The 22,061-nt window shown below is 38.7% G+C and overlaps 1 protein-coding gene across 1 annotated transcript; it reads right to left on the bottom strand.

The window, feature by feature from the left end:
- Positions 1-3,261: 3,261 nt before the first annotated feature.
- LOC145057087 (lysophospholipid acyltransferase 1-like) lies at positions 3,262-6,031 on the bottom strand. The gene is made up of 8 exons (XM_079004855.1): positions 5,668-6,031; positions 5,142-5,197; positions 4,831-5,051; positions 4,291-4,696; positions 4,025-4,110; positions 3,882-3,945; positions 3,639-3,748; positions 3,262-3,547 (listed from the first exon to the last, which is right to left on the bottom strand). Exons 1-8 carry the CDS (start codon positions 5,964-5,966, stop codon positions 3,410-3,412), a joined length of 1,380 nt encoding a protein of 459 aa, XP_078860981.1. The 5' UTR covers positions 5,967-6,031; the 3' UTR covers positions 3,262-3,409.
- Positions 6,032-22,061: the final 16,030 nt, after the last annotated feature.

Genomic DNA, 22,061 nt, shown 5'->3' with positions numbered 1-22,061 from the left:
GTGTCTAAGTCCATAACTATTTTGGTATGTACTTGACCCGATGGTGCATGGTCCTTTTGGGTTGCCTTCACCAAAGCAACTTGATAGGATGAATTATAGAGAGAAAGGATTAAATATGATTTATTAATATATTATGAGAGTAATATATTAAAGGAGAAATCATATTGTTTAATTAATATTAGTCAAGAATTAATTAGTAATTAGTTTTGACTAAAAGAGATTAATTAAACTTAAGGGACTGGAATTGTAATTATAAGATAATTGCAATTTGGGCCATGGATTGCCTTGTATTAAGGGATGGACGAATTCTATGGGGAAACCCATAAGGAAATCGTCCAAGGCCTTAAGGAAAGGGGTCCATGGGTTGCTTAGGGCTTAAGCATCCAAATTAGGGTTTCCTTGTTAGATAACCCTAATAACCTCACTATATATAGATCCCTTAAGGACCAAAAACGTGGAAAAGACTCCTCTAGGGTTTGTAGACATTTTTGGGTAGCCTCCATCCTCTCTCCTCTTCATCCTCTTGCTTATGGTGTTTGTGAACCATTAGAGGAGTGACATTTGTGACTCTAAGCTTTCTAAAGTCAATACAAAGGAGATTTGGGATTGTTATTGCTACATAACAATCAAGGTAACATCTTAAACCTATTCTCATGTTAATATGATTACTTGAATACTCGAATTAGGGTTTATAGTCTTGGATAACTTGCATGTACAATAGAGAAACCTAGATCCAAGCATTATGGTTTGTATGAGCACATAGGATGTTCTTAGGACCAAAACCCATCAGTTCAGCACCTCCGACCATAAAGGAGCTCGAACGGGGGCATACCGATACTGGCATGATGGCTGTTATTATACGAGAACTCAACCAAAGGAAGGTAGGAGTCCCAACTCCCACCAAAATCAATAACGTACATGCACAACATATCCTTGAGTGTCTAAATCGTCTACTCACTCTGCACGTTCGTCTGCGCATCGTACACGGTGCAACTTGCCATGAGGGAGCTGGTGCTCCGCCTTGACCTTTCGGCAAGTCAAACATCTCTTTAAAAACCATGTCACGTCTCTCTTCATCTAGGGCCATCAATAATTATGCTTCAGTTCAAGATACATCTTTGTGGCCCCCGGGTGGATATAAAAACTCGACTTATGGGCCTCCTCCATCAAAATCTGACAGGCTCCACCCACATATGGCACCCATACTCACCCATAAAGAGTCAAAAGCCCTCTACTGTCTATATCAAATGTTGAAACATGCCTAATCACCTGCTCACTCTTACAATTTTCTTCTTTTATGGCCTCCGCTTGGGCCTCCTTGATGATATCTAAGACTGGAGTCATCATTGCCATCCTCATACAAACATCTCGTATCGGGGAACTCAATGCTCTACCACTCGGGGCATCAACCACCACATTAACCTTGTGTGGATGATACAAAATCTCACAATCGTAGTTCTTCACTTCGTCTAACCACCTCATTTGTCTCATATTCAGGTTGGGCTGATTCATAAGGTACCTCAGGCTCTTATGGTCCGTGTAAATGGTACACCGGACACCATAGAGATAATGACGCAAAATCTTGAGGGCAAATATTACCGCCCCCAGCTCCAAATCATGGGTGGGATATCTCGTCTCGTGAGGCTTCAGTTGTCTCGACGCATATGCTATCACATGCCCTCTCTATATCAATACAACACCCAACCCTGCAATGGATGCATCACAATAGACCACGAAATCCTCCACTCCCTCCAGGAAGGCAAGCATTGGAGCCTCACACAATCTTTGGCGAAGAGTCTCAAATGATGCCTGCTGCTCAGGCCCCCAAATAAAAGCAACATCCTTCCTAGTCAACTTGGTGAGAGGAACAACAATCTTAGAGAAATCTCTGATAAATCCCCGATAATAACCTGTCAGACCAAGGAAACTCCTAATCTCGGATGGAGATATCGGCACCTCCCACTACATTACCGCCTCAATTTTGGCTGGGTTAACCAAAATATCATTCTGATTGACGAGGTGTCCCAAGAACTGGACCTCTCGTAATCAAAAATCACACTTGGAGAATTTAGCATAAAGCCTTTCCACCCTCAACACCCCAAGAATCTCCCGAAGATGCTCCTCATGTTGTTCCTTATTCTTCGAATATACCAGAATATCATCAATAAAAATGATCATTGATCGATCCAACATGGGTATACACACTCGGTTCATGAGGTCCATGAATGTTGTCGGTGCGTTGGTGAGCCCGAAAGGCATCACTACAAACTCGTAATTCCTATAACGAGTTCGAAAGGTCGTCTTCTAAATATCCTCCTCCTGAACCCTCATCTGATGACAGTCGGACCTCAAATCAATTTTGGAAAACCAAGACGCCCCCTGTAGCTGGTCAAATAGATCATTAATCCTCGGCAAAAGGTAACGTTTTTTCACCGTCAGCTTGTTCAACTCTCGATAACCAATGCACATACGGTGCGAACCGTCCTTCTTCCCGACGAAAGGATCGGAGATTCCCACGAAGAACTGCTTGATATAACGAATTCTTTCCCCAACAGCTCCAGCAGCTAAGAGGATAACTCATGCATCTTAGTAGGTGCAAGACGGTAGAGTGCCTTGACGCCGCACCCGGAATCAAATCAATCCAGATTGGATGATTTTATAGAGTTTGAATGATTTTGGTTTTTTTTAAACGTTTTGTAGGAAGACATTAAAAAAACGGAACAACAAGATTGGATGATATGGTTTGATTTTGAGCTTGTTTTAATTTTAAAATATTGTGATGGATTTAGTTTTTCATATTTTAAACTTGTCGGTACCTTTTGCTATAGTATTAGACTATTACTAATTTCTATTTGGTTATATGATGTTATGAACTTATTTGGTGTTGTAAGCCTATGTACAGTTTTAATTTCTCATCAGTAATTGTAACTTTTTCCAAACATTTTTTAATTTTTTGGCCTAGATTTCAGGTCTATATCATGTCTCGGCTTTCAGGTCAGGAAAAAATTCCCAATAAGACACCGCCCCATTGTCATTCCTATTTATAACTAACATCAATGAACCACCATCAAGGTGACCTAGTGGTCATCATTAAGATTTAAACACTTCAAAAACATGAATCTTGAGGTTCAAATCTTGCAAGTTTTAACCTCAAAAATGTCATGCCCATTTGCTTTAGTCAAAATTACATATTTCATCCCTAAAACAACTTCTCAGTCTTGGTTTTGTTTCGATTTTGGTCCCTAAGTAATGTAATACAACTGTTCTCAATTATACTGTATTCATACAATATAATTATAAATTATTCTACAACACTCCAAAACCACAAAGCTTAATCCAAAAAAAATACAAAAATAAAAATAAAAATAAACAACTACAACTGATTCTACATGTGTCACAACCGAACAAATCACTGTTCTTTTCGTGCTTTGGATTTGGCTGACTTTGGTTTGATTATGTTACCAAGAACGATCAAAACAACAGGAATAACAGTTCCAATGTAGTATACACTCCCGTATGCAGTCAGTGTCTCATGTAAGCTTAACACCTGTTACAAAAACAAAAACAAAATTTTATTTTTTTTCTTATTAAAGCTTTCTACTTTAAAAATAAAGTAGGTTGTTATTTAATGCACTGACCATGAAACCAACGCAAGAGTAGTTGAGCACTAGAAGTGTATAAAGGAAGTTAAGAAGCATAAAAATATTCTTAAGCGTTGGGTTGACCGATTGTTGCCACCTGTAAATGGCTGCACATGACAAATATAGACAGTCAGATATCCAGATATCCACATCAGCTTTCCACTAACTTTATTTAAACGAAAGTATGAAAGCCAAATATATTTTTATTATTATTTATTTATTTATTTATTTATTTATTACCTCTTGAGCCAGCAATCATCAAAGCCGATTGAACAAAAAATATCATGTATCCCGGATATAATCCCTGTTATGATATTGCCATGTCAGCATAATTTCATAATCTTTTACTATATATTAAATGGAAATAAAAATCATAGACTTACATGCCATACAGCACTAACGGTTTGTGTTGCAAGTAACTGAAAAAATCCAGCTTTCTTCCCCTTTTGAACAAGTCTGTCATAAACATCTGTAAAAAAAAATACAGTTATCAGATATGACATGACATGACAGAATAGACTGTATAGTATTTGTCATTCATAGAACAAGACAACAACTAATATCCACGAGACAAAAACTACAACCTTTTGTCCTACCCGAAAAAGATGTTTGTGAAAAAGGCGAAAATGCCCTTAGAAAGAAGACTCACAATGACGAAGCCATGTGCTGACTTGAATATTCCACACAAGGGGTAATTCGACGGAACTCTTAGCGAACTCGACTCCCAAGACATCAACATTTTTGGCACGTTCCCATCGGGCCACGGGTGAGGGCAAATTGGTCCATCCACTAAAACCCAAGCCCGAAATGATAATAGAAGCTTCTGAAATCGACCATATGAAATAGTATTTCCAACGGGCTGTAAATCCAGCCATGTATTGGTAGCTTAGTTTTTTCAAGAATCCCCATTCTTTGTATGTTGGATCAGTGAATTTTGAGAGTGGATATTGAGGTGATAAGTATAAATATAAACCCATGCAAAATCCAGCTTGCAAAAGGGCTTTTAGGGTTGCTCCAAATGGTGATGGTGTACCCTTTTCAGATTTTGCCCAAATCTGAAAAATAAATTAGTAAGAAATGAATTACAAGAATACGATAATTGTAACAAAATGGGAAGAAAAGGTAGTGTTTTGATGAAATGAAAGCAGGGGCAATATAGTAATTTTGTTTTTTCCTTTGATGTACTTACCCCTGTCCCTTCTGTCCAATCCAAGTAATCTTTAATTTCATAAACTGGACCTGCAAAGTGACTTCCACAACAGAGGCAAAATCCCACATACTCAATCAAAGAGGGAAGTTTAATTAACCGATTTTTCTTTTGAGATTCACGAAGATCTTCATCTTTTAACAATCCATCATTGTAATTTATAGCACATGAAATCACTTTCAATGTTATCACCATAAGAGCTCCTATATGATACAAATCATACAATAAGAAATCAATTAAGTGCCTTTGAATACAACACAGTTTAACTAAATAATAAAACAGAGAGGGCTTACCTGTAGCATCAATGCCTCCTTCCTTCCATGCATCCCCACTCATGTAGTATACATGGCTACATGTTATCAAAATAATTAACAATCATTAATAACCTAGCTATTGCTTAAAGTCGACCTAATTTAGATGGAAAGAGTGTAATTGTATCATAGTTAAGTCGTAGGCTTTCTTTCCCTTTCTGGTCAACTAGAAAACCTAAAAATTAAATTAAGTTAAACAACTTCTTTTGCTTATGTTGTACATTTATGCTAACAATATTCATTCTCTTGTTCAAATTTAAGCAACAATATTCCACTTTTGTACCATATATGCAACTGTGACGAATCATGCAACTATCTACCACTCAAATTAAAGTAAAATAACTCATGGAATAGCAGAAATCGCACGCAATGCTAAAAGAATTTACGAGTCTAAAGAGATTCAAATAGCATAAGAGGCGGATTCCCGGATACTATCAAAACATTAACCCTAATTTGTCAAATTTATGATCGAAACTTTGAATCAAACGATGAAAAAATAAGTTCGTACCATCCAATGAGGTATCCCATAGCCAGCACAAACGTAATCAAGCCGCAACGTTTTCGATAGAGCACCATTGACCCGTAACTAACCAACATAGGCACAAAGAAGTGTAGATTCGAAGAGAAACCAAAGGATAAGTAAGAGAGCAAAGCGCCAGTCAAGGCGGCGTACAAGTGTTTCCCGGTAGGGCCGCCGGGGATGAAGCGGTGGAAGAAGCCGACTGGAATAGTGCCAACGAAGCATAGAAGGAACCGGAGTACCGGCACCGATACTCCGATCGCCGTCGCCGTTGACTCCATATCCATGGTCTCTCTCAGCTTTGTCTTCGCTCACAGTGAGTCAGTCGGAGTCTTTTTCCTGGATTTCAATTTGGGCAGGCAACGCTTTAAATGGGATCAAATGGAAGTTGTGGTGGGGTCAGGTGAGGTTGGATGACACGTGTAGGTTTCTGATTGGAATATACTGTAGCAGATAAGAGTAGCTGAGTAGGCCAGTAGGGTATCGTAAATTGATAGCTAAATCCGGGATTGGATTCCCCCGAGTTTTCGATACGATTTAGGAGCTCAATGATAAAATATTTTTATTAAATTTGAAAAAATATTTTGTCTCGATACAAATTGATAATTTGACAAAATCAGTAACACTAATAGTAGCTACATGAGAAAAGATAATTTGGCATACGGAACAACTATGCAATAGGATGACTTAGGAGGGTAACTATCTTTTATCCATGTTTATATATTGGTAATTTTTTTTTTTTGTATATAACAAAGCAACTAACTTGTTTTAACTGTTTAAATTATACAAATATTACCGGTTAACCTCCATTTTAATCGGTAACTCAAATTAACTCATTTAAAAGAAAGGGAAAAGAAATTATGTGGCATATTACGTGTCTATTACACCCTTTGTCCGGATTCGACTTCATTTAATCAGGTGAATCGACCTCATTTAATTAGGGTTCTTAACACAAGAACTCCCAAATCTTTCCCCAAATCGTTCCCGGTTACTTAATTTTTCTCAGAATTCACTCGATCGAAGTCGTAGGAACTGAAGTTGGGACTTGAAATCGTCGACCGTAGACACTACAATAGAATCACCTAACGGTACGTATCTCACTGTAGATTTTCACTACAACGGCATGTTTGCACCAAACCCGTTAGTGTACTTAGACCCTATGAGAATGTCAGTTCGTGATGTGGATTTTGGTGGCATGTACTATAAAGAATTTGTGTTGTGGGTTTCAAAGCTGACAAGACGAAGTTGTGATAACTTGTACTATTGTAGTACTCATGAAAGATTGGCAGAGGGTGTTAGAAGAATCGACAATGATGCCAATTATTTTGAGTTTATTGAAGATGGTTACATGGATAAGAACGGGCTAAGGATGAATATGTACATTGACCACCAAAATGAACCTATTCTTGACTGGGCCGATAAGGAGATGTTAACAGGTGATGAGGTGTCTGGGGTGATAGAAGATGATGATACAGAGTCACAATTTTCAGATATAATGGAATATGAGCATGAACCTAATGAAGAGGTGTATACGTTTGACAAAACAGTTGATGATTAATTTTTGAATAAGTTGTGTGGTAAACCCATTCGTAATAGTAATCAAGAAGAAGTAAATGATGATGATGATGATGATGATGATGATGATGATGATGATGAAGTCAGTGGTGAAGATGATGAGGTTGTGTTCCCTATATTTGATGAGAAGCAAGAATGGGATAAAATGGTCCCAGTTTTAGGTATGAAGTTTTCTAACTCTCTTGAATTGAAGCTATGTCTAATCAACTATGCCGTCAAGAATGGGTATGAATTATGGTTTGAAAAAAATGATCATCAAAAGTTGTTGGTAAAATGTTGTAAACATAAGAAGAATAAGAAGAATAAGAGTTGTCCCTTTAGGTTGTGGGCAACCTGGATGAAGAATGATAGGTCTTTACAAATTAAGTCCTTAACTGATAGGCATAATTGTGCAAGAGTATTCAAATTTGGGTCCATTGTAAGCTACAAATGGATTGGAACTCATTTCATGAATGAGATATTACAAAAACCAAAGATGAGCATTAGGAAATTGAAAGCTAAGGTCAATAAAAGGTTTAACCTGATAGCAAGTGTTCGATACTAGGAAATATGCATTTCAGCAGATAGAAGGTACTTTAATAGAGCATTATGCCAAAACATGGAGCTATGGAGAAGAGCTAAAAAGGACAAATCTTGGATCAACAATTAAGATGGAGGTGGATGTGATGCCTGATAGAGAAACATATGTCTCAAAGTTTTATGTGTGTTTAAAGGGTTTGAAGGATGGGTGGATAGAGGGTTGTAGGAGGGTAATTGGAGTAGATGGTTGTTTCTTAAAGGGCATATGCAGAGGTCAGTTGCTTGTAGCCATTGGGAAAGATGCAAACAACCACATATGTGACAACCCGAAATTTCCATTCGGTCAAACCCTAAAAGTCAACCACTTCGTATCATAAGTTAATGTCATTATTTCTTATTTTTAGAAAATATAAAGTTCGTTTGATTATTTTAATATTATTTTTTAAACGAACAGATGAATGAAAGTGTCGTCTCGGGTATTGAAGTTCAAAAACCGCAAACACCTCGCGTCTTAGAAGTTCCCGACCAAACTATTTGGTTTGGGTCGAAAAATCACCCAAAAATCCGTAAACTCATGCATATGCATGAGTTTACTCCCTAAGACTAAGCCATTTGTGTTTACTCCCCAATTTCACAAAAGAGTAAACTCCAAAAAGGCTTTCAAGTATCATCCTAAATTTCATTCCAAATCTCCAAACTTGTAAGTGTTCTAACCATTTCAAGTTAGTAAAACACTTAATCTAGTGTTTGTACATCTAATCATCCACTCATATGTGTATTTTGTCTAGATTTCCAAAACACCAAGAACACACACTAAGTGTTCTTGGCCTATTAGTTCAAATCAAGCCTCCTAATAGTAAGTATTTCCATCCTTGAGTGTTATTAAGCTAGTATTACATTTAAACATCAAGAAATTATGTCAAGAACACAAGGTTAGAGGTGTTCACGGTCCAAGAATGTTCTTGGGCCGTAAACACCATAAATGGCACCAAAGTGTGCCTAAGTCCCTAATCTAAGTCCTAGTTTGATGTATAAACCATCCTTGACATGTTTAAACCTTCCTTTATTGTGTTTAAGCCTTGAAAAACATCAAAGACCAACATTTATAGGTGTTTACGGTTTGGGGATCTCCCAAAACCGTAAACACCCTAAAGTGTGTTTAAGTTGGTCATTTTCCTTCCTTAGGCCTAAAAACTAGCTTATACACTTACCTAATTGTGTTAAGGACTTGAAAACATGGCAATACCCTTTTCCCTGAGGGTTTATGGTAGTAAACCCAAAGGGAAATGTCCATGAGACCGTAAACTCCTCCAAGGAGTGTTTTTGATGCCCTAGTCCCTTCCAAAGGCCAAATCACTTAGTATAAATGCTTCAATAGGCTTGTTAAACCACAAAACAACACTTGGTCAATAGGAGTAGAGTTTATGACCGTAAACTCTAGAGTTTACTGCCGTAAACTCCCTAGGTTATGACCATCAAAACCGTAAATTCCAAGGGAGTTTACCCTTGAACTCCAAACACACTAGCTTTGCCCTACCAACACTCGGATGCAATCCTTGTGATCTTTAACAATTGAAACAAAGTGTTTTCATGTTCTAGAGTGTCCCAAATTAATTTATTAGTTATAAATTGGCTAATGAGTTATATATATGTTCATTATATGATAACTAGGCTCGTGCGTGTGTACAAGTCTTCATTTGTCACCTAGCACCGTACCCGACACTTCAATCCAATCCACTCACCACAAGTGAGTTCATACCCCTTTAACTAACCTTTGAAATACTTTTAAATGTTTTAAATGCTTTAATGGGTGGAATACAAGTTGAATACTTATAGTTATTACATCAATCACATGTGATTAATAACTATAAAACCAATGATTTTATTACTGTTTCAAACTGTTTATCAACCCGTTTTACTTCAAACTGCTTTACAAACTCTTTTACTTATCAATTAATCTTACTTAAACTCTTTTATACTTATTATAAATTGCATTCCTGTATATGTATAGTTATATAAGCAATGTTTAAAAGGCTTAGGAAGGCCGCACACCCTATTTCCTGTTCACGCTTGAGATGTGGTCTGGTGGGATATCGGGTAGCCGTCCGAAGGTCGTTTCAATATTAATTATATATCATGTGTACATATATAGTCATAAGTTCTTCCATATTCATGCGTACTAGTTACATCATTAGTAAGTTACCATCGGGGTAGCACAAGTTAATACTTATACTATTGCTAGATCAATGAGTCGGTTCATTCACGAGTCACTACTTATTACTACGAGAACATATACATTACATTACTATGAGAACATATACAACTATACTAGAAGAAGAACATATACGATTATACTAGGAAGAGAACATATACAAACAATACTAGAACAAGTAACAATACATTACATATACATGAATACGTTAACATTTGTGATCCACTGTATCGGAGCATGCCTTCAATGTCATGGCCCGAGTTGTAGACAGAGTCTCTTGGAGGGAGAGCGTGAGTTTGCGTATAGATATATACTGGATTAACTATCCTACACCTTGTTGCTAGCTACAGTCGGACCTGCAGGTCTGCGGGTGCCAAACGTCATATCTTTTTACGACCTACATTTGTTGTTGTTACCTAGTCGATAGTATGGTACAATTAATCACATGATACCTTAATATAAATCCGGTTTAAGGTAGTTAGTACAACAGTAGTTCCTATAATACAACACTACAATACTACAATAATTTACCCTTTACATACATTTAGTGATCATTTCACTTAAACATTAATGTACAAACTATATTTTGTTAATGATAGTTACACTTGGGAAAATTACACACTTTTACGATAAACGAACATACAAAACAGTTACGCCTTGGTAGAAGGCTACTTTTAATAGAAAATATAGGTTTTTCTGAGAGATTCAAACGTTTTGATACAAACACCGACACTAAAATACTTATGAACTCACCAGCTTAATGCTGATAAACTCTTTCAAAATAACTTGTATTCTCAGGTCATCAGTAGACAGGTACCGAGGCCAGCTTTTGAGAAGATGGAGCGCATCCAAGACTCATCTTATTATTTTGATTTACTTTTTGGTGTCTATAACTGTACGGAACACACTTGTATTAAAATTATATACTTAATGCAATGGATGATGTTGTTTACCTATTTACTGTTATACTGTGTTGTGATACTTTACATGACGTCCTCCGCCCCAGAACGTTTCCGCCGTTCTTGGTTTTGGGGTGTGACAGATTGGTATCAGAGCATTGTTTATAGTGAATTGAGTATATCAACCCATAAAAGATATACTAACTATAAACCCATTTGGGATTAAAACACTCTGACCAAGAGTCTATACTTTAAATATTAAAATATTTAATTAAGTATACTAGTTTGCATTCATACTAAAATCAGTGTCACAATGACAAGAACAAAAGTATTACGATTGTTAAATATCACAAGTGAGCTCGAGGATGTATGGTCAGTCCTGGGAATGGCATAGCCTGATCAACTATGCTGGTTCGAGGAGTGATTAACATATGCCCTAGAATAGTTGTGATATGTTAACAAGTCTAAAAACTTACCAACAATACCATAAGGAGAACAGTAGAACCTAAATATAAAATACTATAGGGGTATTTTGTGCTACTACGAGCTATTTATACACTAGATTCTTATACCTCTCTTCTCGCGTAGATTTAAATGGCTGGATTTCATCATGGCGACCCGTACTTCCCAAATGAAGGCAATGTTGGGTGGATCGAAGAAGAGCCTGAAGATGAGCATCCAATCCCTTTGGATGATCACCTCGCAGAAGGCTTTTCTGATGGATCTGACTTTGAGCCTGAAGTCAACAACCTACCGCCAGTAGGTCAAGCCCCAAACAACAACCCCCGAACAACTTTTCCAGGTCCTACACCTTTGTGGGCAACCAACTTGAATCGCTGGAGCGATAAACAGGGTCAACCCTTACCTTACTTTGGGGACCAAAGCTTTTACAACCTCAACGATGGTGGCTCTGCGGATCGAGCTCTGCCTGTCATTATCCGCAGGATAGCTCGTAATAGTGAACAAGGTCGAGCAGCTATTGACCGAGTCATGGAGATTGATGCCAACTCTGGTGTCAACACAGTCCGCATCCGCCGTCTGGAAGAAGAAATGGAACGGACCAGGAGAACCAATGAAACACTGCAGCAACAGCTGGCTGCCTCCCGAGCCGAAATCATGGAACTTCGAGCCCGTCAGAGGGCTCATGAGCGACACCTTCAAGAGGTGGTTCGTCAAGTGGCAGACCTCAGGGTTCACACGAGGAATTCCCATCGCCGTTAGAAGATGTCTAGTACATCTTTGTCTTTTGGTTAAGGAATAGCTTTTAGTATCTGTGCTCTAAGTAGCACTTGTCTGTAAAATATTCCTAACTTTCAGTACTCTAACTAGGAATCTAGGAATTGTCAAACTTTCCGTATGATATGATGTAATACCTACTGTTAGGTCGATTTTCCCTGAACATATTATATCAGTAATACCAGTATTATTGACAACTACCTAATATGTGGGAAAAATTTGTACACTTGTGTTTTCCTACTATTCTTCTATGCTGTGATCTCAAAACACTCATTCAACTGTTGGGCTATGGTTAGTTAGTCCATGTGTCACTCTCACCCCACTTACAATTGATTCTTACCATTGTGTTTATCTTTATAAGCTTATAACTGAAAGATGCCTCCTCGCAAATCTCCTAGGAATAACCCTGCACCTCCTCCTCCTCCTCCTCCTCCTCCGGTCATCGATACTGCAACCTTGAATGTTGTCGTAGCTGCAGCAGTGGCAACTGCCATGGCTCAGTATCACTCTACTAATGCCAGCAGAGGTTGAACCCATGTTGACTCTATTTCTGCTGAAATCCCTGTGCGCTCGAGAGAGTGCTCCTACAAGGATTCCACCAACTACAAGCCGAAGTCCTTTCAGGGAACCGACAGTGTCATTGCCCTCTCGCAATGGTTCGAGAAGACTGAATCAGTCTTCGAAATTTGTTCATGCCCTGCTGCGGCCACATGCACCTTTGAAGGAAAAGCCCTGACGTGGTGGAACGACCACGTTAAAGCGCTAACTCTGGTAGTGGCAAATGACATGGGTTGGGAAACCATGAAGGACCACATGATTGAGGAATACTGCCCGAGAGGCGAAATCCAGAAATTGGAGCAGGAGCTGTGGAGCCTAACCATGAAGAGCTCCGGCGTAGTCTCGTATACCGCCAGATTCAGCGAACTGGTGGCCCTCTGCCCCAATATGGTTCCCACTGAAGGGAAAAAGATCGACAGGTACATATGGGGGATAGTGCCTCCGTATCATGGGAATGTCCTATCATCAAACCCTGCTACCTTCGATAGTGCCAAGCGACTGGCACAGCGACTCGTAGACCATGGAGTCAAAACCCCTGCAGCAACAACAACCCTAACCATCTCGGAACCCTCCAAACCCGCTGACACTAAGTGGAAGTTCTGGGAGGAGAAGAAGAAACAACGAACTGTCAAAAAGTAGCAAGTTGTGGCAGTGCATGCCACAATAACCCCTGCTGCTGCTACTGCTCCGGTGGGGCAGTATGTTGGAAATTTGCCTAAGTGCAGCAAATGAAACTACCACCACAACGGCTCCTTCCGTGAAATACAGTGCTCTAACTACAACAGGAAAGGACACACAGTCCATTTCTGTAAATCTCCAGCGAGGCCGATCACCCAAGTCCTCGGCTCTGGCGTGAGCCAGACCTGCTATGGATGTGGTGAGGCGGGCCACTATAAGAGGGACTGTCCCAAAGCAAAGAATGTTGGCGGAGCAGGGAGAGTACTAGCAATAGGCCATGGGGAAGCAGTTGCTGACCCGACGGTGGTGACTGGTACGTTCCTCCTCGATAACTCCTATGCATGCATTCTGTTCGATAGTTGAGCGGAGCGAAGCTTCGTGAACCATAAATTTGCTCGCATACTTAAACAACAACCACACACACTTAAAGAACAATTCACAGTAGAAATGGCTAATGGAAAAACTGAAAGCACGAATAACATATACTTAGGTTGTACCCTAACTCTAGATAACCATTCATTCCCAATCGACCTTATGCCGGTCTCGATTAAAAGCTTCGACGTTATCATCGGCATGGATTGGTTAAGCCTTCATCGCGTCGACATCATGTGTTATGAGAAATCAGTCCGTCTAACGAAACTCTTATCGTCTACGGCGACAAACCCGGTGCGAGTCTTCGTATAATATCAAGTATTCAGGCACAAAAGTATCTACGTAAAGAATACCATGCATTCCTTGCTCACGTTGTGGATACGAGCCTCGAAACGAAAGAACTAAAGAGCATTCCAGTAGTGAGCGACTTTCCCGACATCTTCCCAGAAGAGCTACCAGGATTACCTCCGCAACGACAGGTCGAGTTCAGAATCGACTTAGTCCCAGGAGCTACCCCAGTAGCCAAGTCGCCCTACCGACTAGCACCAGCGGAGATGCAGGAACTATCTGGTCAACTTAACGAACTGCTCAGCAAGGGCTTTATAAGACCAAGTTTCTCGCCTTGGGGAGCACTGGTCTTATTCGTTAAGAAGAAAGACAGATAATTTTGTATGTGTATCGACTACAGAGAACTCAACAAACTAACGGTCAAGAATCGTTACCCTCTGCCTCGCATAGATGATCTATTTGACCAACTGCAAGGGGCGAACTACTTTTCCAAAATTGATCTAAGATCCGGATATCACCAATTACGAGTGCTAGAGGAGGATGTTCCGAAGACAGCCTTCCGAACTCGTTACGGACACTATGAGTTCGTGGTGATGCCATTCGGATTGACCAATGCGCCCGCAGTCTTCATGGATCTGATGAATAGAGTATGCCGACCTTACTTGGATTAGTTCGTCATTGTCTTCATTGATGACATCCTGATCTACTCCAGAAGTAAGGAAGAGCATGGCGATCACCTGCAACAAGTTCTAGGAACTTTACAAACGGAGAAGCTTTATGCGAAGTTCTCTAAATGTGAATTTTGAATCCGAAGAGTCGAATTCTTAGGACACGTGGTAAGCAAAGAAGGAATTCACATGGACCCATCCAAAATTAAGGCCATTGAGAACTGGCCAACACCGAAGACGCCTACATAAATTTGTCAATTTCTAGGCCTCGCTGGCTACTACCACAGGTTCATACAGAACTTCTCCCGAATTGCGAAACCTCTTACAACACTGACCCAGAAAGGCGTGGCCTTTGACTGGGAAGAGAAACAGGAAAGAGCGTTCCAAACGCTCAAGCGAGCTTTGTGCACCGCACCAATACTATCCCTCCCCGAAGGAATAGAAGACTTCATAGGCTATTGCGATGCATCGAATCAAGGGCTCGGGTGTGTTCTGATGCAGCGAGGTAAGGTCATCGCCTACGCCTCAAGATAGTTGAAGACACACGAAGTTAACTACACGACCCACGATCTTGAGCTAGGAGCAGTTGTGTTTGCTCTGAAGATCTGGAGACATTACTTGTACGGAACACACTTGTATTAAAATTATATACTTAATGCAATGGATGATGTTGTTTGCCTATTTACTGTTATACTGTGTTGTGATACTTTACATTACGTCCTCCGCCCCAGAACGTTTCCGCCGTTCTTGGTTTTGGGGTGTGACAACATATATCCTGTTGCATGGGCTGTGGTTGCAGTAGAATATAAAGAAACATGGAAGTGGTTTCTTGATCTTCTAATTGATGACATTGGAATGGGAGTTGGGCATGGACTAACCAGAATATCAGATCAACACAAAGTAATGTTCAAACTTCAATTATTGTTATTTTCCAACTTAATATGTTTTAGCTTATGCTTTGTATGTATTGATTACAGGGATTAGTTGAAGCTGTGAAGGAAAGGGTTCCAGCTGCAGAGCATAGGCAATGTGCTAGGCACATATATGCTAATTTCCAAAAAAGATTTAAGGGGCAAATATTTAGGAAGCTGTTTTGGAGAGCATCTGGATCTACAATTCCACAAAAAATTGAGTATCATATGAATGAAATCAAGAAGCTAGAACCACTAGCTTATGTACATTTGATGGAAAGGAACCCTAAAACATGGTGTAAAGCATTTTCCAGGTTGATAGGAGTTGTGATGCATATGAAAATGGTGTTTCTGAAAGTTTTAACTCAGTGATTGAAGCTGCTAGGAAGAAACCACTTATTACCGTGTTAGAAGAAATCCGGATTTATGTAATGGAAAGTTTGTGTATATACAAGGCCAAGGGTCAATCTTGGGATTTAAACATCTGCCCTTCCATAAGGTTGAAGTTGAACAAGCTCAAGGAACAATAAAGGTAAATTCTTATTGCTTATATGTTTGACATTTTTACTATTTTCTAATTTCTATATGATTATGGATAGGTTTTGGCAAGTGGTACCTTCTGGGTATATGCAATTTGAGGTGAGGGTGGGGACTGATGGGTATGATGTAGACCTTCATACCAGGTAATGTGGATGCAGGGCATGGCAGTTAGCAGGGTATCCTTGTGTGCATGGATATGCTGCCATTTCAAGCCTCAATAGGAACCCTGAGAATTATGTGTCAGAATGCTTTACTACATCAATGTATGCAAGTTGTTATAGGTATAACATAGGCCACTGAACTGTAGTGTTATGTGGCCTGAAATGGATTACACCAAACCATTTCCCCCTAAAAAAAGAAGGCTACCTAGAAGACCAACAATGAAAAGGAAAAAGGGATCAGGTTGAGAGAGAAGCTAAGGGAACAAGGCATACAGTCTCAAAAAAGGGAATGATCATGAGACGTACCATTTGTATGGAAACAGGACATAACAGATCAACATGTCCTCAAAGACCAAATGATGTACCATCTACTTCAGGTTCTAGAAAAAAGAAACCTAAGAAACAAGGTGTGATGCTAACTTATCTAATATATTACACTTGTGTACCATTTCTGAATGTTTTTCCCTCTTACAGGTAATGTTGATGTTCAAGTAGACCTTGAAGCTAAATTGGAAGTGGAACATGCATTTATGTTTGAAAGTGAAAGTGATAGTGACTTTGAAAGTGAAAATGATGTGGAAGCTAACATTGAAGTTCCTGAAGTTGATGTGGTACCTTAAATGGAGGTTAACATTGCAGTTCCTGATGTTGATGTGGTACCTGAAATGGAGGCTAACATTGAAGTTCCTTTAGTTCAAGATCACATTGAAGAAGAGATTCAAGATGAAGTGGAACATGAAATTGAAGTTAACATTCAAGAAGAAGTTCAAGATAATGTGGAACAGGAAATTCAAGACAATGCAGAAATTCAAGTTAGGAAGAGGACAAGAAAAAGTTCAGAAAGGATTACAAAGATTATGCTAGGGAAGAACATAGGGAGGAAAGAGGGAAGCAATAATGAACACCCACTGGAGATTTGAACTTAATGTCTTGTTTGTATTTTTGTACAACTTTTGGTATGCATGTTTTGGAATCCTGGGTCTTGTAATAGCTTTTGGCACAGTAGGACAAACTTGACACATATTTTGGAATATTTTGATACTTTAACATCTTGGGTCTTGTATGTTTGGGAATCTTTTGTATTGTAAGGTACTTTAACATCTAATTTAAGTACATGTTTATTTAGATGTTTGTATACATTACATGTTTACTGTCTTTAATGGTAATCTCATTTGTGATGTTTATAATGCCATTTGTGTTCCCTGTCTTTAACATCTTTTCCCCAAGTTCATTTACATGTTTATATACAATTTGATCATAATACATCAAGTATTAAACATCAAAGTTTAGTTATGATACATCAAAATTATGCGACATTAACTCAAACACATGCTTTAGTCATAACTTTCATTGCATACAAAACTTCATGAAGTACATGATTTAGTCAGAATACATCAAACAGGATACAAAGAACCCATCAAACTTTAAAAACTAAATCTTTAACATACAAGAAAAATAACACAAACAATGCAACTTTATAAGTAAACAACTTCCACTTGACTTTGTCCAGTTCTTGTCTGAAAACCAAATCACATTTCTTCTCTTCTTCCAACTTTTTCCTGCATCTACTAATTTTGTTTTCCAAATTTCCAAGCTTCAATGTTAGGTTGTAGATTTGTCCCAAATCACTGTTCTTCTCTACTTCGTACTCATCCTCTTCCAGCCATTCCCATAAATTACATTTTGGAGTTCTTGTACTCTTAAGGAAAGGATAAAAAAAAGTTAAACTGAAGAGAAGATGAAGAAGAAGATTCGGTTAGGGATGATTAAAAAAAACATATTTACCAGAGAGTTTTGACAAACTCGAATTTTTTCCTGGATTGTCAGGTGTTCTTGAAATCTTCACACACGATGGCATGTCGCGCTTACATGGATGGTTAGCTTGCAATTCGACATTGCGTTTGAAAGAGGCAGATGAAGCAGAAGAAGAAGCCATTGTCGATCTAGGGCTTTAACCATATAGCACCCTTTATAAAATGAGGTGATGTGTAATATGCCACATAGATGCCACATATAATCTTCTGTATGCCACACAATTTCTTTTCCCCTTCTTTTAAATGAGTTAATTTGAGTTACCGGTTAAAATGGAGGTTAACCGGTAATATTGGTATAATTTAAACAGTTAAAACAAGTTAGTTGTTTTGTTATGTACAAAAAAAATTGTCAATATGTGAATACGGATAAGAGGTAGTTACCCTCCTAAGTCATTTTCCCATTCCTAAATTATCTTTAATTTATTTTCAAAATTAAGAATATCTTTTTGTTAAATAATCATGTGCTAAACTAAAAAGTGTTTATCATGATGATTCATGCATTTTCAGCTTAATTCGGTTATTTCATTTGTGTGATTCGGAATGTTTTTGGCATAAACATTTTATAGAATTTTATAAAATGATATATGTAAAAGATAACAATAAAAAATTGATTGTTTTATGGATGTTTTTAAGATTTCCTTTATTTATTTGGTGGGGAAAAAAGCAAATAGCAAGGAATTCATTTTATTGCTTATTTTGTGTTATAAAAAAGGTTTAGACAAAACTTCAAAAATGGTCCTTATGGTTTCCAAAAATATCAAGTTTACTCTCTACGTTCAAAAAACCTCATAGATGGTCCTTGTAGTTTCAAAACTTTTAACAAATGGTCCTTCCGCCTAACTCCGTCAGCTTTCTACCGTTAAATGAGGGGCATTTTTGTCATTTTAATACACAGGGACCATTTATGAGGTTTTCTCTATATAAAAAAAAGAAAAAAATTATTTAATTAAAAGGCCCCACCCTCTCTCTCTCTCTCTCTCTCTCTCTCCCTGGCCCTCTTTCATTTGCCATCACTTACTCTGATCATCGATCAAATGAATTTGAAGTAAAAAAAAAACTGCCGATTACTCACCCGAATTTGTTTCTTCAAGGACCTATCATTCATGGTGTTGCAGGTTTCTGAGCTCATCCAGATTCATGTCGCTTTCCATTGGATTAAGCTCAATGATTCAGGGGATTCTCAAAGATTTTCAAGATTTGGGTTTAGTGTTAATTAAACACAGTGATGCAGAACCACATAGACGAGGTCAAGGGTTCGATGGTCATGAGATGGGATCAAACCACAAATCAAATTACATGGAAGATGAGGTGGTCCAGTGAATCAAAACCATAAGGATCCATTCTTTCTTGGGGGCGGCGACGGCTCACATAGACCGCCGTGAGGATCGACAACGTCGATCTCTATTTCTATCCCTAATATATGCTTGTTTTAATCAGACACTTGGTCCAGAGATTACAACAACCTTTATCCAAATAGATTTCCTTTATATCCAGTTTTAGATATGGGTTGTTTTTACAGGTTTGAAAACCCATCAGAGATTCCGACGAGGCATTCTTGGGTTTTAAATCTGGTGGCTGATTCCGACAAGTCATTCCTGGGTTTCTTCGGCTTTGATGATGTGTGCGTATAAGTTGTGTGTGTGTGTGTGTGTTTATTACTTGCTTTTCTTTCCAGTCACCTCCGAATTTCTCAATTGATTCTACGGAGAGGATTTGATGAAAACAAGTCGACAGTTTGTGTATTTGTATGAGATAGAGAGAGCTTCATCGGGAGGTTATCATCGGAATTGGATTGATATTGGTGAGGAAAGTGATTGCAGTGGAGGCAGAAGGAACATGTCCAAATTTTGGTGGAGAATTCGACAACAGAAAAAGGGTTGAGTATGAATCGGAAATTATAGTTGTGGAGAAGGAGTAAGGGAGGAGAGGGTGATATTGGGTAAGGGTTTGATCGGAGTGTAGATGGTCAGAAAGGATGACGATCTTGGGTTTCCAAATCCAAGAACTGTTTCATATTGGGTTAAATTGAGAGAGAGAGAGAGACCCTTTAATTAAATAATTATATTTTTTTATATAGAGAAAACCTCATAAATGGTCCCTGTGTATTGAAATGATGAAAATGCCCCTCACTTAACGGTAGAAAGCTGACAGAGTTAGGTGGAAGGACCATTTGTTAAAAGTTTTGAAATCACAGGAAGCATCTGTGAGGTTTTTTGAACTTAGGGACTAAACTTGATATTTTTAGAAACCATATGGACCATTTTTGAAGTTTTGTCAAAGGTTTATATTTAGTGGTATCATATATATATATATATATATATATATATATATATATATATATATATATATATATATATATATATATATATATATATATTTTGGTGGAGAGCTCTTCTGAAACATATGATAATTTAAGAGTGGATTAGTCTATGTAAATACAAAATTTTGGGAAAATGACTTATTAAGGTAACTAACTATTTCAATTGTCCATATATAGGTAATGTTCTTTTTTTTGTACACATTAAGGTAACTAACTTGTTTTGTTTGTTCACATTTAGGTAATATGACCGGCTATCACCTGATTTTGCTTATGTGGCATCCACCTGGCATATGATTTGAATACGTTGCACCTACGTGGCATGGTGCATATATAGGAAAATGACTTATTAAGGTAACAAACTATTTCAGTTGTCCATATATAGGTAATGTTCTTTTTTTTTGTACACATTAAGGTAACTAACTTGTTTTGTTTGTTCACATTTAGGTAATTTGACCGGCTATCACCTATTTTTGCTTATGTGGCATCCACCTGGTATATGACTTGAATACGTTGCACCTACGTGGCATGGTGCATATATTGTCTTCATTCGATTACACTATAACTGTGTCATACGATTCCAACCTTCCTTATTTAAAGGGTCATAAGCCTCCTTTAGCCTTCCCTTTACAGTTCCTTTCCTCTCAAAAACCCTGATTCGAGTGTGAGTGTGTTTCTTGGTGGTTTAAGCTTGAATAAGAGATTTGATGAACGAAGCACTTGAGGAAACAAGTTAGAAGAAGCAAAGGACTCGTGGGGATTCAAGATTTACCTCTGTGGAGCACTCTCTGAAGGTATTAAGCTGTTCCTTGACTCATTCCTTCCAAAACCCTTTTGTGCATGGATTCTAGGAAAGGGCTTTTGTGTTTAAGCCAAGATCTGAAGTTGTAACTTCAGATTTGGACTCGTTTTGACCTTGAGATGCATAAAGTTATCCTTTTAGCCTAGCATGAGCCTCCCCTTAAGTGTATGACTCAATTCCAAGCTTACATTTGCTATTTTGGGGCCTTAAAGCCTTGCATGCACGTAAAATTTGCAACTTTACGTGAAAAGCATGCCCTAGGAGCCTAGATCTGTAATTCGGAAGCATTGCATGGCTCCAAGGGGTCTGTATGGCTCGAGAACTGATAGGACTCGGCGAGTCTCAGGGGGAGACTCGGCGAGTCATATGAAGACAGGCATGGACTCGGCGAGTTGAATGAACAACTCGGCGAGCCCGATGAATATTGCTATGAACTCGACGAGTTGGATGAACAACTCGGCAAGCCGAATGAAGTTTGCCTAGAACTCGACGAGTTGAAGGAACAACTCGGCGAGTCAAGTGAGTTTCCCCAATGAATTCAATGGTCATAAACGTGTCGAGTGGCAAGCAAGGAAACTCGACGAGTGGACCTTAGATTATCAGTCAAGACCGTATGAACTCGGCGAGTCACCTCGATGACTCGGCGAGTAGATGTTATCCCGGGAAACTCGGCGAGTCACTAGTTGCACTCGACGAGTTAAGGTTAACATGGACTGTTGACTTGATCCTAACTGAAGTGGACCAGGGCGGACTTGATCCTAACTGAAGTGGACCAGGGTGGATGCCATGTAGGTGCAACGTATTCAAGTCATATGTCAGGTGGATGCCACAT

The sequence above is a fragment of the Lactuca serriola genome, chromosome 6 (assembly GCF_051521515.1).
Source record: "Lactuca serriola cultivar US96UC23 chromosome 6, Lser_US96UC23_V15, whole genome shotgun sequence".
Classification (NCBI taxonomy): domain Eukaryota; kingdom Viridiplantae; phylum Streptophyta; class Magnoliopsida; order Asterales; family Asteraceae; genus Lactuca; species Lactuca serriola.
This window is presented reverse-complemented; position numbering and strand designations above follow the sequence as displayed.

Bases quoted from the DNA above. Each gene is read 5' to 3' on its own strand.
- LOC145057087 (XM_079004855.1), bottom strand. From the start codon at position 5,966: ATGGATATGGAGTCAACGGCGACGGCGATCGGAGTATCGGTGCCGGTA. The intron at 5,052-5,141 runs GTAAGCCCTCTC...TGTATCATATAG, and splicing joins AGGAGGCATTGATGCTACAG to GAGCTCTTATGGTGATAACA. The intron at 4,111-4,290 runs GTGAGTCTTCTT...TTTTTTTTACAG, and splicing joins CAGCACATGGCTTCGTCATT to ATGTTTATGACAGACTTGTT.